This window comes from Coregonus lavaretus (assembly GCF_964263955.1).
Source record: "Coregonus lavaretus genome assembly, chromosome: 5".
In the NCBI taxonomy this organism is placed as follows: Eukaryota; Metazoa; Chordata; class Actinopteri; order Salmoniformes; family Salmonidae; genus Coregonus; species Coregonus lavaretus.
In genome coordinates this window covers 13,688,657-13,704,670 of record NC_139992.1, presented here as the reverse complement: position 1 = coordinate 13,704,670, position 16,014 = coordinate 13,688,657, and the positions used below count along the sequence as shown (strand labels likewise).

Sequence of the window (16,014 nt, the reverse complement as noted above, 5' to 3'; positions counted from 1 at the left end):
AGTTACCAGCCTCAGAAATTGCAGCCCAAATAAATGCTTCACAGAGTTCAAGCCACAGACACATCTCAATATCAACTGTTCAGAGGGGCCTGTGTGAATCAGGCCTTCATGGTCGTATTGCTGCAAAGAAACCAATAATAAGAAGAGACCTGCTTGGGCCAAGAAACACGAGTGATTGACATTAGACCGGTGGAAATGTGTCCTTTGGTCTGGAGTTTGAGATTTTTGGTTCAAACCGCCATGTCTTTGTGAGACACGGTGTGGGTGAACGGATGATCTCCGCATGTGTAGTTCCCACCGTAAAGCATGGAGGAGGAGGTGTTATGGTGTGGGGGTGTTATGCTGGTGACATTGTCTGTGATTTATTTAGAATTCAGAGCACACTTAACCAGCATGGCTACCACAGCATTCTGCAGCGATATGCCATCCCATGTGGTTTGGTCTTAGTGGGACTATAATTTGTTTTTCAACAGGACAATGACCCCAATTGAGATGGTTTGGGATTAGTCGGACAGCAGAGTGAAGGAAAAGCAGCCAATGTAGGAACTCCGTCAAGACTGTTGGAAAAGCATTCCAGGTGAAGCTGGTTGAGAGAATGCCAAGAGTGTGCAAAGCTGTGATCAAGGCAAAGGGTGGCTATTTGAAGAATCTCAAATATAAAATATATTTTGATTTGTTTAACACTTTTTTGGTTACTACATGATTCCATATGTGTTATTTCATAGTTTTGATGTCTTCACTATTATTCTACAATGTACATGTTTTTGTAAAAATAAAGAAAAAGTAGGTGTGTCCGAACTTTTGACTAGTACTGTATATATACACTATATATACAAGAGTATGTGGACACCCCTTAAAATTAGTGGAATTGGCTATTTCAGCCACACCCTTTGCTGACAGGTGTATACAATCGAGCACACAGCCATGCATTCTCTATAGACAAACATTGGCAGTAGAATGGCCTTACTGAAGAGCTCAGTGACTATCAACGTGGGAAAGTCATAGGATGCCACCTTTCCAACCAGTCAGTTCGTCAAATTTCTGCCCTGCTAAAGCTGCCCCGGTCAACTGTAAGTGCTGTTATTGTGAATTGGTAACATCTAGGAGCAACAACGGCTCAGTCGCGAAGTGGTAGGCCACAAAAGCTCACAGTACGGGACTGCCAAGTGCTGAAGCACGTAGTGCGTAAAAATCGTCTGGCCTTGGTTGCAACACTCACTACCGAGTTCCAAACTGCGTCTGGAAGCAACATCAGCACACAAACTGTTCGTCGGGAACTTCATGAAATGGGTTTCCATGGCCGAGCAGCCGCACACAAGCCTAAGATCACCATGCGCAATGCCAAGCGTCGGCTGGAGTGGTGTATAGCTCGCCGCCATTGGACTCTGGATGAGTATAAACGCGTTCTCTGGAGTGATGAATCACGCTTCACCATCTGGATGTCCGACAGACGAATTTGGGTTTGGCGGCTGCCAGGAGAACGCTACCTGCCCCGACTATAAAGTTTGGTGGAGGAGGAATAATGGTCTGGGGCTGTTTTTCATGGTTCGGGCTAGGCCCCTTAGCTCCAGTGAAGGGAAATCTTAACACTACAGCATAGAATGACATTCTAGATGATTCTGTGCTTCCAACTTTGTGGCAACAGTTTGAGGAAGGCCCTTTCCTGTTTCAGCATGACAATGCCCCAGTGCCCAAGGCCAGGACCTCAACCCTATCGAACATCTTTGGGATGAATTGGAACACCGACTGCGAGCCAGGCCTAATCGCCCAACATCAGTGGCCGACCTCACTAATGCTGTTGTGGCTGAATGGAAGCAAGTCCCCGCAGCAATGTTCCAACATCTAGTGCAAAGCCTTCCCAGAAGAGTGGAGGCTGTTATAGCAGCAAAGGGGGAACCAACTCCATATTAATGCCCATGACTTAGGAATGAGATGTTCGATGAGCAGGTTTCCACATACTTTTGGTCATGTATTGTAGATATAGATATGCAGTGCATTTTGTTACGTTACAGCCTTATTCTAAAATTGATTAAAATGTTTTTTTCACCTCATCAATCTACACACAATACTCCATAATGACAAAGCAAAAACAGGTTTTTAGAAATGTTTGCAAATGTATTCAAAATAAAAAACTGAAATATAACATTTACATAAGTATTCAGACCCTTTACTCAGTACTTTGTTGAAGCACCTTTGGCAGCCATTACAGCCTTGAGTCTTCTTGGGTATGATGTTACCAGCTTGGCACACCTGTATTTGGGGAGTTTCTCCCATTCTTCTCTGCAGATCCTCTTAAGCTCTGTCAGGTTGGATGGGGAGTGTCGCTGCACAACTGTTTTCAGGTCTCTCCAGAGATGTTCGATCAGGTTCAAGTCCAGGCTCTGGCTGGGCCACTCAAGGACATTCAGAGACTTGTCCCGAAGCCACGCCTGCGTTGTCTTGGGTGTATGCTTAGGGTCGTTGTCCTGTTGGAAGGTGAACCTTCACCCCAGTCTGAGGTCCTGAGCGCTCTGCAGCAGGTTTTCATCAACGATCTCTCTGTACTTTGCTCCGTTCATCTTTCCCTCGATCCTGACTAGTCTCCCAGTCCTGCCACTGAAAAACATCCCCACAGCATGATGCTGCCACCACCATGCTTCACCGTAGGGATGGTGCCAGGTTTCCTCCAGACGTGAAGCTTGGCATTCAGGCCAAAGAGTTCAATCTTAGTTTAATCAGACCAGATAATCCTGTTTCTCATGGTCTGAGAGTCCTTTAGGTGCCTTTTGGCAAACTCCAAGCTGGCTGTCATGTACCTTTTACTGAGGAGTGGCTTCCGACTGGCCACTCTACCATAAAGGCCTGATTGGTGGAGTGCTGCAGAGATGGTTGTCCTTCTGGAAGGTTCTCCCCTATCCATAGAGGAACTCTGAAGCTCTGTTAGAGTGACCATCGGGTTCTTGGTCTCCTCCCTGACCAAGGCCCTTTTCCTTTGTTTGCTCAGTTTGGCCGGGTGGCCAAAGAGTCTTGGTGGTTCCAAACTTCTTCCATTTAAGAATGATGGAGGCCACTGTGTTCTTGGGGACCTTTGGTGCCCTTCCCCAGATTCTGTCTCGGAGCTCTACGGACAATTCCTTCGACCTCATGGCTTGGTTTTTACTCTGACATGCACTGTCAACTGTGGGACCTTATATAGACAGGTGTGTGCCTTTCCCAATCATGTCCAATCAATTGAATTTACCACAGGTGGACTCCAATCAAGTTGTAGAAACATCTCAAGGATGATCAATGGAAACAGGATGCACCTGAGCTAAATTTCGAGTCTCATAGCATAGGGTATGAATACTTATGTATATAAGATATTTCTGTTTCTTATTTTTAATACATTTGTCCAAATTTCTAAAAACCTGTTTTCACTTTGACATTATGGAGTATTGTGTGTAGATTGATGAGGGAAAAAATTTATTTAATCCATTTTAGAATAAGGCTGTAACGTAACAAAATGTGGAAAAGAGGAAGGGGTCTGAATACTTTCCAAATGCTCTGTATATACACTACCAGTGAAAAGTTTTAAGAATGCACACCTGTTAATTGAAATGCATTCCATGTGACTACATTTACATCCTTTTACATTTTAGTCATTTAGCAGACGCTCTTATCCAGAGCGACTTACAGTTAGTGAGTGCATACATTTTTGATACATGACTACCTCATGAAACTGGTTGAGAGAATGCCAAGAGTGTGCAAAGCTGTCATCAAGGGTGGTCCTCTGTAGCTCAATGGGTGGTCCTCTGTAGCTCAATTGGTAGAGCATGGCGCTTGTAACGCCAGGGTAGTGGGTTCGATCCCCAGGACCACCCATACGTAAAAATGTATGCACACATGACCGTAAGTCGCTTTGGATAAAAGTGTCTGCTAAATGGCATATTATATCATTATAAGGCAAAGGGTGGCTATTTGAAGAATCTCAAATATAAAATATATTTTGATTTGTTTAACACTTTTTTGGTTACCACATGATTCCATATGTGTTATTTCATAGTTTTGATGTCTTCACTATTATTCTACAATGTAGAAAAAACCCTTGAATGAGTAGGTGTGTCCAAACTACTTTTGACTGGTACTGTATATCATTAGGTTGTATGTATTTTTAGATATAGGCCTATTGTAAATGTGTATTATTGTAGTGTCACCATCTTTATTGCAAAAAGAAATACAAATACACACATAACTTTAAGCTACATATTAATTTGACAGAGGTAATGAACTGCACATTTATCAGCACAGCAATTGATAAAACAGGACCATGTTTGCAAAACAAATACTTCTGAGCCTATGTCCATTTTTCACAGGTAAGCTAACAGTTACAGAAATCAGGAATGGAGGTATGCTCTATAGACCTCTATATATGAGTGACTGTGTCCAGATCTGTCCAGATGTTATGAAATATATATTTTTTCTCAATGACATGTATTGCTAAAATAAAGGTTTAAGGAAATACAAGCAGGCACCACATTACTACAAGAAAAAACAGCTGGCTCAATCAAGCATGATGGGCTTGTAAGTATAAAAGCAAAGCTTGCTTTCATATATTTAAAAAAAGCTTGAAAGGGTAGTGGAATGGGATTAGTGTGGTGTGTGAAGAATCCAATACTTTAACTTGTATGCAGTACAAATCACATTATTGTTGGAGCACCTCCTCTAAGAGAATGAATTAGGCTGTTTGAGTAGGTTGAATCCTAAGCAACCTGCCTACACATTGTTTTAAGTACACTAGACTAACATAGCTACTGTAGTAGGTCAAAGCTGTGTGCTGGAAAACCTTGGTAGAGCATGGGTGGAGTAGGCCTTGTGGTCCTCATGTGAATTTCCTTTCTTTTTTGGCTTCAGACCAATGCTTACTTCTCACTTAAAACATAGTTTTTTGTTTTTAATAGTGAAAAAACGATACTTGGCTTGATTTTATAGCAGGAAACAGCAGCTATTAATGTGTTGCAAGCCAGATGTTCCTATTAAACATGATGTTATCAAGAAGACATTCTGTCATCTTCAGGGTTCATGCCACTTGGAAGACAGACAGACTGATGTTTAAGGTTTAGTATGTGCTCTAGGGCTGGGCATACCATCGCTGATCCAAGAGCCTTTGATTGTACTTTTTATTTATTTTTTATAATTGTTGCCAATGTCATAAAACTCTTGGAATCAGCTGAAACAGATACTAAAACACTTCTTACTGCTTTGGATTGTGATCGTAAAAGGAAATGTCTCATGAATGAGTTGTCAGCCTCAGTGACAAGATGGCTAGAGGGAAGACAACTTTTATTTGCTTTTGGCCAGACAATAAAGAAACAGATGCCTTTTAAACCTGTTAGCTGCCCAGCTCTTAATCGGCTTACCTTGGCACAGGGACGGGCAGCGGGATGGGCGACTAGTACCTCTGAAGGGTCATATCAATGGCCACTGGTCTGCCATACCTCCAATGGAACACAACATGTTGGAGGACCACAGGAAACCAAGAGGATACTTCACACATGAGCACACATTGAATTACTTGATAGTGTTCTGTGAGTACTGTTCATAGTGGCTAGTGTAAAACACTAGAGAAACAGAAAATATTTCATCAATATTTCCGTAGCATATAAACTAATTATTGGAAAGACATTGTATCATCAGTTGAGATAATGTCCTATTTGGTCTCTAAAACATAAAAATGCTGCAAATACTGTGTATGCCATAACTCAATGCCTGTGGTGTTAAAATGTTAATAATTACAGAGCACTGACTAAGTCAGAAATTATTTTCAAGCGCATACATAAGTGCTGTTTGTTTTCTTAAGCTCTGAACCTGTCAAGTCATTAAAAAAGAATGTATATGAGTTCAGCAATATAAACAGTGTAAAACATAGTCTATGTTGCATTCATTTAAAGTTCAGACTGCTAAGTGCCCACGTCTGTCAACAAGTGTGTGGAAACTGTATGTCACTTCACTTTGACACTCCAGTAGAGCGGTTTTAAGTGTTTCACTACATTGAAGAGTGTAGAGTAGAGTAGTCCTAACCAGGAAAATAGTATTCTGTATCCATTAGGCAGAACAAGTTATCTGTCCGAGGTTGTACTTATTTGGGAAATAACGATTAATAACATCATAATGAACCAACATGTATTTAACCAATGAATCACAATGAATAAAATCAATCAGTGCATACAGGTCAGATTAGACAATGTCAACAACAAAACCCTCATATTGACACACTAAAAGGGGTAAAAGCAGTATTGGTACCCATGACAACAAGCTAGTGCCTAGTGAGAGTGGGTCGTCACTAGCTTCCACAGCCACAAAGTCATAAACCCTGCTTATTTCTACATTTTCTCTTCTTAAAATGTGCTTTTAAACGTAACCTTAACCCTAACATTAACGCCACTGCTTACCTTATGTCCAACCCTAACCTTAAATTAAGACAAAAAAGCTCATACATTTTTACAATATATAGCCCATTTTGACTTTGTGACTGTGGAATCTAGTGGAAACCGTGAGAGTGTGGTATGACCTCCCCTATTAGCTTTAGACCGCTACTTGTTTGCACTTAGCCGAGGATAATCGTCTAGGTTCCACAAACTCAAACAAGTGGCTTGCTGCCAAGTCTACTGCCATACAAAAAAGCATGTGAATGTGTTGACATAGTGATGTCATAGTGGCTAAAAGACAGACTGCTGAGTGTGTGTTCTTGTCACATTTTTACTATGGAGGACATTAGGAACGTATTACACTTAAAAACAATTGAGTGACGCCTTAAAACTATGTAGCCTATATACATGGTAGTTACAGTACATTCATGTATTATTTGAGGACTATATCCTGAGGGATACTGTTTTTATTCTCGGACAAAAAGTTAAATATCTAAATTTAGTTTGACTGTGCAAGAGAGGAGACTGTGACCAGACACGCTAGATGATATATGGTCAAATGTCTCTGTGCCCCAGACGGTGCCTGGCAACCAGCAACACTCTGCATTACCTCAAAGAAGTCTGCTTCATGTCAGGACACTGAATAGTTTGGGTTTGGAAAAAAAACACAAGCAGATTCTATCTTATTCATTTCATATTTTATACACAGTGTTGGACTGTAAAAAATAGTGTAAAATCTGTAGAACTCCCTCTGTTAGTAACTCCGGCACTGCTGGGGGAACTCAGTTTGTGTGTGTGTGTGTGTGTGTGTGTGTGAGTGTGTGTTATGACCAAAACCACCACCTAATTCTAAAATATCCTGTGTCAACAACATTTGTATTGCCTTTCCACATGTTTTGCTTTAATCGCTCCTTTTCCCTCTCTGTGTCTCTAGGTTGACTCTGACTCCCTGCTGTCCACCATGGAGACCTCTGCTCTTACAGCCACTGAGAAGAAGGAGCACAAGGGATCAGGTCTGGATGGAAGCAGCTTCTCAGACCTGCCAAAGAAACCGTCTCCTACTACAGTGACCAGAAGTATGACTAGTCTAAGAGCTACCACCTTCAACTACACCTCTCCAGTCCAAACCTCTCAATGTTTCCCTCTCTCCACTCTCTGTCTGTACCCTATAGCAATGCTCCCAGTCATAAAATAGCGTCTTTAATATCCACATCAAAAACATTATAGGAGTCCCCCTGTCATACGGTATCTCTAATACTGAAAATATTTTCAATATAAAATACTTCTTGACTTAATTGATCATGAAGAGGGTAAAATGCATGAATTTTAAAATGCTTCAGATATTGCCTTTAAGCAGTGTTTTTGTTTCGGTGGTCCGTGTTGGTTTATGCTTTGCATATTGGCTTATTCCCCCGCTCAGTGGCACATGAAAAGAGAGAGATGGAGAGGGACTGCATGATTCAAAAATGTCTGAGACTGGATGATGAAAAAACACTATAATGAGGTTGAAAGACCTTGTTCTTACCTCCTGAGTATAAACGTTATGAATTACTAAAGCTGTCTGTGGTAACAGTGGACGACACAGTGCATCAGAGTCCTCTGACACCAGCGAGGACCGGGAAGTACCTTTGATATGCTAATTAGCTTTATCTAATAGTGTGGCATTGGTTAGTTATGTTTAATGATAAGCTTGGTGGCCTGCCATAAGCAAAGCCATATGAGCATGAATTGTTTAGAGAAATACATGAAAAATAGGACGTTTCTCTCTGTCCTCACTGGCGCCTCTACAAAGAAATGGTCAAAGATTGTTTCCAAAAAGATTCATTCTATTTATTGTCTTGGAATCTACTGTGGCCTATATCGGACACTTGCAATTCTTCAAACCCACATAGACCAAAGAAGTATGATGGTTGTAAATGATGTTGTAAGTAATATAAAGATGGGATACAGGTTAAAAAAATAGATAACGCATATGACTGAAATGAAAAGTAGCAGGCAGGCAACTCTTATGTAATGGAGTGGGTCAGTCTGGTCTGAGGAGAAAAAAGAAAGTGTGAGAGAAAGAGAGAAAGAAACAGAGAGAGAGAGCGAGAGAGAGAGAGGGAGAGGGAGAGAGAGTCAAAGAGTGAGAAAAAGAGAGAGAGAGGGAGAGAGAGCGAGAGAGAGAGAGAGAGAGAGAGTCACAGAGCGAGAGAGAGAAAGAGGGAGAGAGAGAGAGTCACAGAGAGAGAGAGAGAGAGAGAGAGAGAGAGAGAGAGAGAGAGAGAGAAAGTGAGAGGAGAGCAGGAGAGAGAGAGGGAGAGAGAGAGAGAGAGAGAGAGAGGGTCACAGAGCGAGAGAGAGAGGGTCACAGAGCGAGAGAGAGAGAAAGAGTGAGGGAGCGGGTGAGAGAGAGACCTCTCGTGTATTAAATATGAGACCTCATGTTTTCATCAGTGAGTATATGTGTGATGACAACTCCCCATAACGAGGTCTGAGGACCTTGTTCTTGCCTCCAGAGGTTCCAATGTTATAAATAAGTTAGAACTGCATGGTGGAGCGGTTCTGAGGTCCTTCTGAGATGCACAAAGACATCTAGCGAGGGCCCACCACTGAAATGTTAATAGAACTTATCAGTCTGACATTTTTACTGTTTAATGAAGGGCTTGGTGGCCTGCCATCAACAAACTATAACCACCATACATTCTCTATTCACTCATTGGCAACAGCGAAAGTAGAACATTTACACTCATACTGACTTGATTACATAGTTAGGTTCCTCTTTGTTTTAATCTTCTCATCGACACCTTGTCACTGGTCCTGCAATTAACACGCAGATCATAACAGCAATATGAATATAGGGCATAGTGTGAATAAATCAATATGATAGTGTATTATTCTTAGTACATTTCTCAAAGTAGCCTATATCAATGGCCTCATTCACTCAACTCTATTGATAACTACTGTAAAGTCAAAGGCTAACTAACTGAAGCGTCATCAGACCACTCTCAGTGAAAGCGCTGAGAGGGGGGGCAACACAACCCTCAGTGTGTAGGGTTTATTGGTCTGTCTCTCTGGTTGTAGTTAGCCAGTTGGAGAAACATGTGCACAGATCACATTATTAATACAAGACAGTAAAACATCTCAAAATTTCAAAGCAGATCTCTAAGCTGAATTGTAATGTTTGTAATCTTTCCCTTACAGAAAATCACATGATTTCATGTGAAGTTTCACATGTGAAATCATGTGAACACGTGTTTTTGGAACACTTCACGTGATCACGTTTTCACCCGTGTAGTTTCATGCTATCACGTTGCTTTAAATGTTGCCACATGTTATCACATTAACTTCACATAAGATCACATGAAAATGTGAAATTATTATAATAATTTTCTTTCATAAGTGTTATGTTTGTGAAACAGTTTTAGACAGCTTACACACCCTATCTTTATCTAACCCCTCAGATTGTAGTTTTGCTCAAATGGCAACATTCACAAAGTCCAGTATACTGCTATTGTGCCTTGTTGTCGTTATCGTCCCCTTCTGCTCCCTCACTCTTTACACTCCTTATACACAGATGTGGTGTTACCCCGAGCCTAAACTCTGTGTGACTGGTGACACTACTAGATGGATGGAGCAGGCGTGTGCAGTGTAATTAGTTGTGTTAAGAGAGTGGCGAGTTAGTGATAAGGACAGAGCAGTGTGTTAATCACAGCAGCCGTGGTCTCCGTAGCGAGGGTGAGTGAGTAATGGTCAAGGTGAGAGGGGTGATGGGGGATTAGAGGGGCGTGTGAGGGGTCTCTTTCCCCCAGGCCTCTCTACTGGTCCCTGGGCTGCTCTGTTCTGGAGAAGGTGAGAAAAATGTTACCAGAAAGAAAAAACGCTGTTTATAGGCAGGAACACGCCACAGGGACAGACACTAATCTTCCTGAGAAAGGAGAGAGGGATTTCTGCTCTTTCTTTCTTTCTTTCTCTCCCTCTAAATGAGGCCCTTGCACTGTTGTGGTTATGTGGCCCTGTGAAAGGCAGAGAGAGAATAGGGGATTTGTGACTCAGAGGTTAGCCAGGGCTGACTGCATTCAGATCTGACTTCTCCCTCACTTATATGTTTAACTAACTCCATGGCCCTCCACCAGTGTTTTAAACTGATCAAATAATAAATATCCTGATTCTGTGTAGGGAGAAGTACTTTTTAAGATATTCCTAACATTACTCTAACTACACAACATGTGGATGAGTGCCTCAGTATTCGTTCCCCATGTCTTAAAGAAGAGTAGACAAGGCAATGCAAGAGATAAATAGTTCTGGTAACTGTCTTTCACAAGACACCATCTCGCCTGGCCCTACTACTTAGAAAACAGCATGACACACACACTTGAAAAGCGCAGAATATATTTATTTATTTCATATCCCCAGTAGATTGTCATGTTGGGAAAGAAAGGACCAACTGTATCCAGTGCCATGTACAGTATTTCACAATCACAACATCGTATCAGTACTACCTTGACTGACCAGATACCTGAGAAGACTATAGCAGGCGGGTCTTGCAGGAAGGCGAAGCTATTGACTGGCCCAATTCTGCTTTCCTTTCGGGGCGCTCCGATCCGATCCGCCACACACTAGCAGGAACTGACTGTTGTCTTCTATAACTGAATAAGACAGAGACAGATATCATTATAGAGTGGAAGGTACTTTCATTTTATTTTGATGGTCAGCGTCTATTAAACTATATAGATCCTCCTATAATTCTGTCTTATTTTACAGTAAATATGTTTATTTAATATCTAATATGTTTGAAAATAGGTTCCTACAGAGTCTGGCCTGGGCAGTCAGCTCAATACATTTCTTTATACTTATACATTCCTTGGACTCTACATCTAGATCAGATATTCATAAGCGTATATTGTCATTCCATTACACCATTACACCCTGGCTGCCACAATACTCTGTTTGTTTTGGTTTGTTGGAGCTCTGGTTTGGTCCTTCTGTTATACTTTAGCCACAATGGAGCCCTCTCTCTCTCTCTCTCTCTCTCTCTCTCTCTCTCTCTCTCTCTCTCTCTCTCTCTCTCTCTCTCTCTCTCTCTCTCTCTCTCTCTCTCTCTCTCTCTCTCTCGCTCTCTCTCTCTCTCTCCCTCTCTCTTCTCCCTCTCTCTCTCTCTCTCTCTCTTCTCTCCCTCTCTCTCTCTCTCCTCTCTCTCTCTCTCTCTCTCTCTCCTCTCTCTCTTCTCCTCTCTCTCTCTCTCTCTCTCTCTCTCTCTCTCTCTCTCTCTCTCTTCTCTCTCTCTCTCTCTCTCTCTCTCTCTCTCTCTCCTCTCTCTCTCTCTCTCTCCTCTCTCTCTCTATCACTTGTGCTTACATTCATTCATGTGGCTTTTATAAAAAGTAAACTTGATGGCTTTCCAAGGAACACCCCCTCCCCTATCCTTTTATTTTGAGTTCCACTTGGGGGACTGGCTAGCCAGGCCTAGAGAGGATTTAAAGATTAGATACGCTAAGTGAAAGCAGAGGGGACATCGTATATTTTTAGTGTGTGTTTTTTAGAGCCCACTGTCAGTTGATTGCAGTGTAAAACAGAGCTCCTTGGAAAATATAGCTTGTGTTGTACTGAGGAGTTGCAGAAGTTCTCTGCCGATGTCGGTACTCATTAGAGCAAGTTCAAATATTGGAGGTTGTGGCCTAGATATACTTCAGAAAAAAGTTTCAGCACAAGGTCCGATACACTTGTGTTCTCTTGCCGGAAATTGGACACAGGGTTATTGCATTTGACGAATTTTTATTTTTTATGCTCTGGATAGTTTTTACAGAAAGTAAAGAAATTCCTATGCTGGGTTCAGAGGAATATGTAAGATGTTTAGAACACTACAGTGATCACATAATGAATATACAGTATAGTGTATTTAATTTAATGAATAAAATCAGCACAGTATAGTACATCAATGTCATCATATAGAGAACCAGACCAAAGTTTAAAGTGACAGTATGGTCTCTGTACTGTCTCTAACAAAGACCCCTTTTCTATAGATTGACAGAGCAGAATACTGTGACAGAGCTATGTATCTACTGTGATAATGAAGCATAAATCATTCTGGAATGAAAATACATCTCTGATAATGGTTGTTTCTTTGGAACGTTCTTCTGCCTCTTTCTTCAAGGCTTCTAGATAAAAGTTAAGAAAAAAAACAGTGTGCTTTGGGCACGTCTGCCTAGCACACATCCATCTCTCCTTACCAGAGGCGTATACACACACACACACACACACACACACACACACACACACACAAACACAGTGTCAAGGACAACACGTTACATTCTAGCCATTTGCAAGCTGTGGGAGAGGAGTTGGGAGCAATAATGGATCCTTTAGGGCCCTCAAACTCAACTTGAAGCCAGTTCCACTGCATTTTTTATTGTTCCCCTCTAATCAGGGACTGATTTAGACCTGGGACACCAGGTGTGTGCAATTAATTATCAGGTAGAACAGAAACCAGCAGACTCTGGACCTCGTAGGTTAAGAGTTGAGTACCCCTGCCTTAGGGGACTAGCCGACACCCCTATCCCCCCCCCCCCCCCCCCCCCCCCCTCTTCTCTCTCTCTCTCTCTCTCTCTCTCTCTCTCTCTCTCTCTCTCTCTCTCTCTCTCTCTCTCTTTCCTCCCTTGTTGTCTTCTTCTTCTCTTTAACAGACTGCCATTCCCAGCATGCTCTGTTTAATCCTGGCCTCCGACGCTGAGATGTTTCCTTTCTGTTTTGGGGAACTAAGTTCTGGTTTTTTCCTTTCCTCCCCGGTGTACCCCCCCCCCCCCCCCCCACCCCCCCCGGCCCTTTCCCCTTGCCTTCCCTGAGTAGAGGGAGTTTTACACACATCCAAAATAATGACAATAGTTTGTTGGACAAAAATAAGGTGGGCACACTGTTCTGCTGCCTTGCCCTCCCACCCCTGTAACCCTAACTCCTATCAACCTGAACTAAGATCTCCACGCCTGCTTTCATCCCGTAATGTACCCCTTCACGCTCACAGTTCAAGTGAACAAAAATAAACCACTGAGGAAATAAAAATGTAAACACAGAAAGGGGGTGCTTATGTAAACAGGTCTGTTCCTATAGCTTGGGTAGACAGGCTCGAGTCTATTCCTATAGTCTACTAGAGGCTACAGCAGGACAGGCTGAGGCCAGGGGAGTCCATCCGGCCCATGTGTCTCCCCCCTCCCTGAGGGCCTGCACACACAGCTGTATGGCCCCCTGATGAAAACAGTGTCAGCCAGTCAGCCAGACAGTCAGCAACCACTCAGTCAGCCAGCCAGCCAGCCATTCAGCCAGCCAATCAGCAAATCAGTAAGCCAGTCAGTCAGTCAGCCAGTCAGTTAATCAGTCAGCCAGCCATTCAGCCAGCCAATCAGCAAATCAGTCAGCCAGTCAGCCAGTCAGTTAATCAGTCAGCCAGGTCAGTCAGCCAATTGGTAAGCCACCAGTCATCCAGGCGCCCGTCCAGAATAGAATAGAATAGGACAATATTATATCTACAAAAATATACATATACATCTACTAGGACCGCAGCTTCACATACTCAAAGTGATGATCAAAGTTGATGTAAATATCTCTCTCTTTTTCTAGAGAATGTTGTAGGGAAAGTGTAGGGGAAAGTTAATTCCAATACAGATTGGGAACGACCAGAGATCCATTAATGCCTCAGCTGATAAAATCATAGCTCCTTACTGCTCTTAGCTACTTTGACACTCCACCTGAAAATAAGTCCTGTTGGCCCATAGCCTTCCCCACCCCTGGTATTAGAGGCCTTTGTGACTGCTGTTGCAGCTCTGTTAGGCTCACAGGAAATTGATTTGTAGCGACACTAGAATTCCTCCTTAGGCTGAGGGAGTTGGTTTGCTGGTAATTACAGATCTAAGGTTACACTGCTGAAACAGGCTGGTAATACCACAGCATTAGCCATTAGCAATTAGTCTCATTATGGAAGGCTTATAGTAGAGACAGAGAGTCACATACCACACGTTCAATCACCCGCACCTGTAAGCCAGTCAGACTTTGTCTAAGTAAAACCAGTCAAATAAACAGATATAAGAAAAAAAAATATTTTGGTTAAAAAAAAATGTTTTTCTTATTTTATGTTTGTTTTTGGTCAGCATCGTCCGAAATAAGATTCAGGTCAGCAACTAAGCTTGAGAAGGAGGAAGAGAAGGAGGAGAAATTCCATTAACATGTAGTGACATTCAACTTTTCCAGTATTTCTGTGGTCAGTACAGCAGGCAGCAGCAGGGAAAATCCTGTCTGAAACAAGATAGTGGGTATGTCCCAAATGGCACCATTTTCCCTATATAGTGCACTACTTTTGACCAGGGCCCACAGGGAATAGGATGCAATTTGGGACGTACCCAGTGCAGCCCACGTCCCAGACACCAGTGCTGGATACTGGCCTCCCTCTCAGGATAGAATGCAGGCAGGGAGACGGCAGGGATACAGTAAACTGTGAGACCGGCAAAATAAGCAGACAGGTTAGCCTGAGTAAATGCAGCAGACCCAGGGATAACAAACAGAGGCATCCCAGACCACAACTCTGTCCTGGCCGACGGGTTGTGGGCTGGGATCAACCAATCCAAAACCAATCCAACCATGCCTTTATGTTTTCTGGACTGTAGCATTGAAGTTCCTTGCATGTTTCTTGTTCCATAAATAGTGCAATCAAGGGCATGTTTTGTTCAGTTCAGTTCTGTACCCGTCCCATGCAATAGCTAGACAGGCATGTCATTTTGGCGTTTCACTTTAGGCCATGGTTAAATACAGGCTCTTCAGAATGGTGGAGTGTATTTTCCTCACTGAGAAAGTCCTTTCTAGCGCTACTTAACGATGCAGTCCGGTATCTTAAGCACAACAAATTTGTAACATATTGTACGAATTGGATTCGTAGCATATTACACGAATTGCACAATAACAACAAAATCTGCAGGATGTAACATATCATACGAAATGGATGACGTAGTACACAATTGGATGAAGTAGTGCACACAAAAAACAGGGACCCGTTTTGGCTCTTGAGCACCACTTTCAAAACTGCTGGCTGAAATTATACAAAGGTTCTGGAGCATCACTTTAAAAGATTACAGTACATAAGTCTACAGTACACCCTGTGATTACAGGACAGGCTGAGACCGATGTTACCTCAATGTATGGTTGTCATGGTCCCCAGAAACATGTAAACAGGCCGCTACTAGCCACTACCAGCCTCATGGAAAACTAGTTTGTGATGTCATACATCAGACAGCTCTGGGAGAAGAAGGGATGTGGGGAAAATAAATAGTAATTTTCATAACAACTGGGTAGGAATGGAGTGAGTGATGAGTGAGTGATGAGTGAGTGATGAGTGAGTGAAATCCCTTCATGTGAGCTCTTTGGTTAGAAAGTATGTAGATTTTCCTTTAGGGAGGATTCCCTCTTTTTCAATGACAAAAAAAGTGTAGGATTTAAATTAATCTTATCCTTACTTCAACTCATAGTCCTGAGAAAGCCATGGTGGCTGTGACCTTAAATCATAATAATGCTCCATGTCCTCTTCGTGCTTTTCTGAAAGATTGGCCGTCCCCATCCCCACTATGTTGCTGAGATCAGTTCAGCTGAATGAGGGGATAGTTAGCAGCCAAAC

The 16,014-nt window shown here is 42.4% G+C and overlaps 1 protein-coding gene across 1 annotated transcript in view; it reads left to right on the top strand.

Annotated features, from left to right (window-relative positions):
* LOC311129384 (zinc finger protein GLI2-like) overlaps positions 1-16,014 on the top strand; it is a gene marked incomplete at its 3' end in the record, with an annotated part of 112,992 nt that overhangs the window by 20,023 nt on the left and 76,955 nt on the right. The window contains exon 2 of the mRNA XM_084161669.1: positions 7,318-7,459. Coding sequence (XP_084017795.1) covers positions 7,345-7,459 — 115 coding nt within the window. The 5' untranslated portion in view covers positions 7,318-7,344. The remainder of the gene's footprint in view (positions 1-7,317; positions 7,460-16,014) is intronic.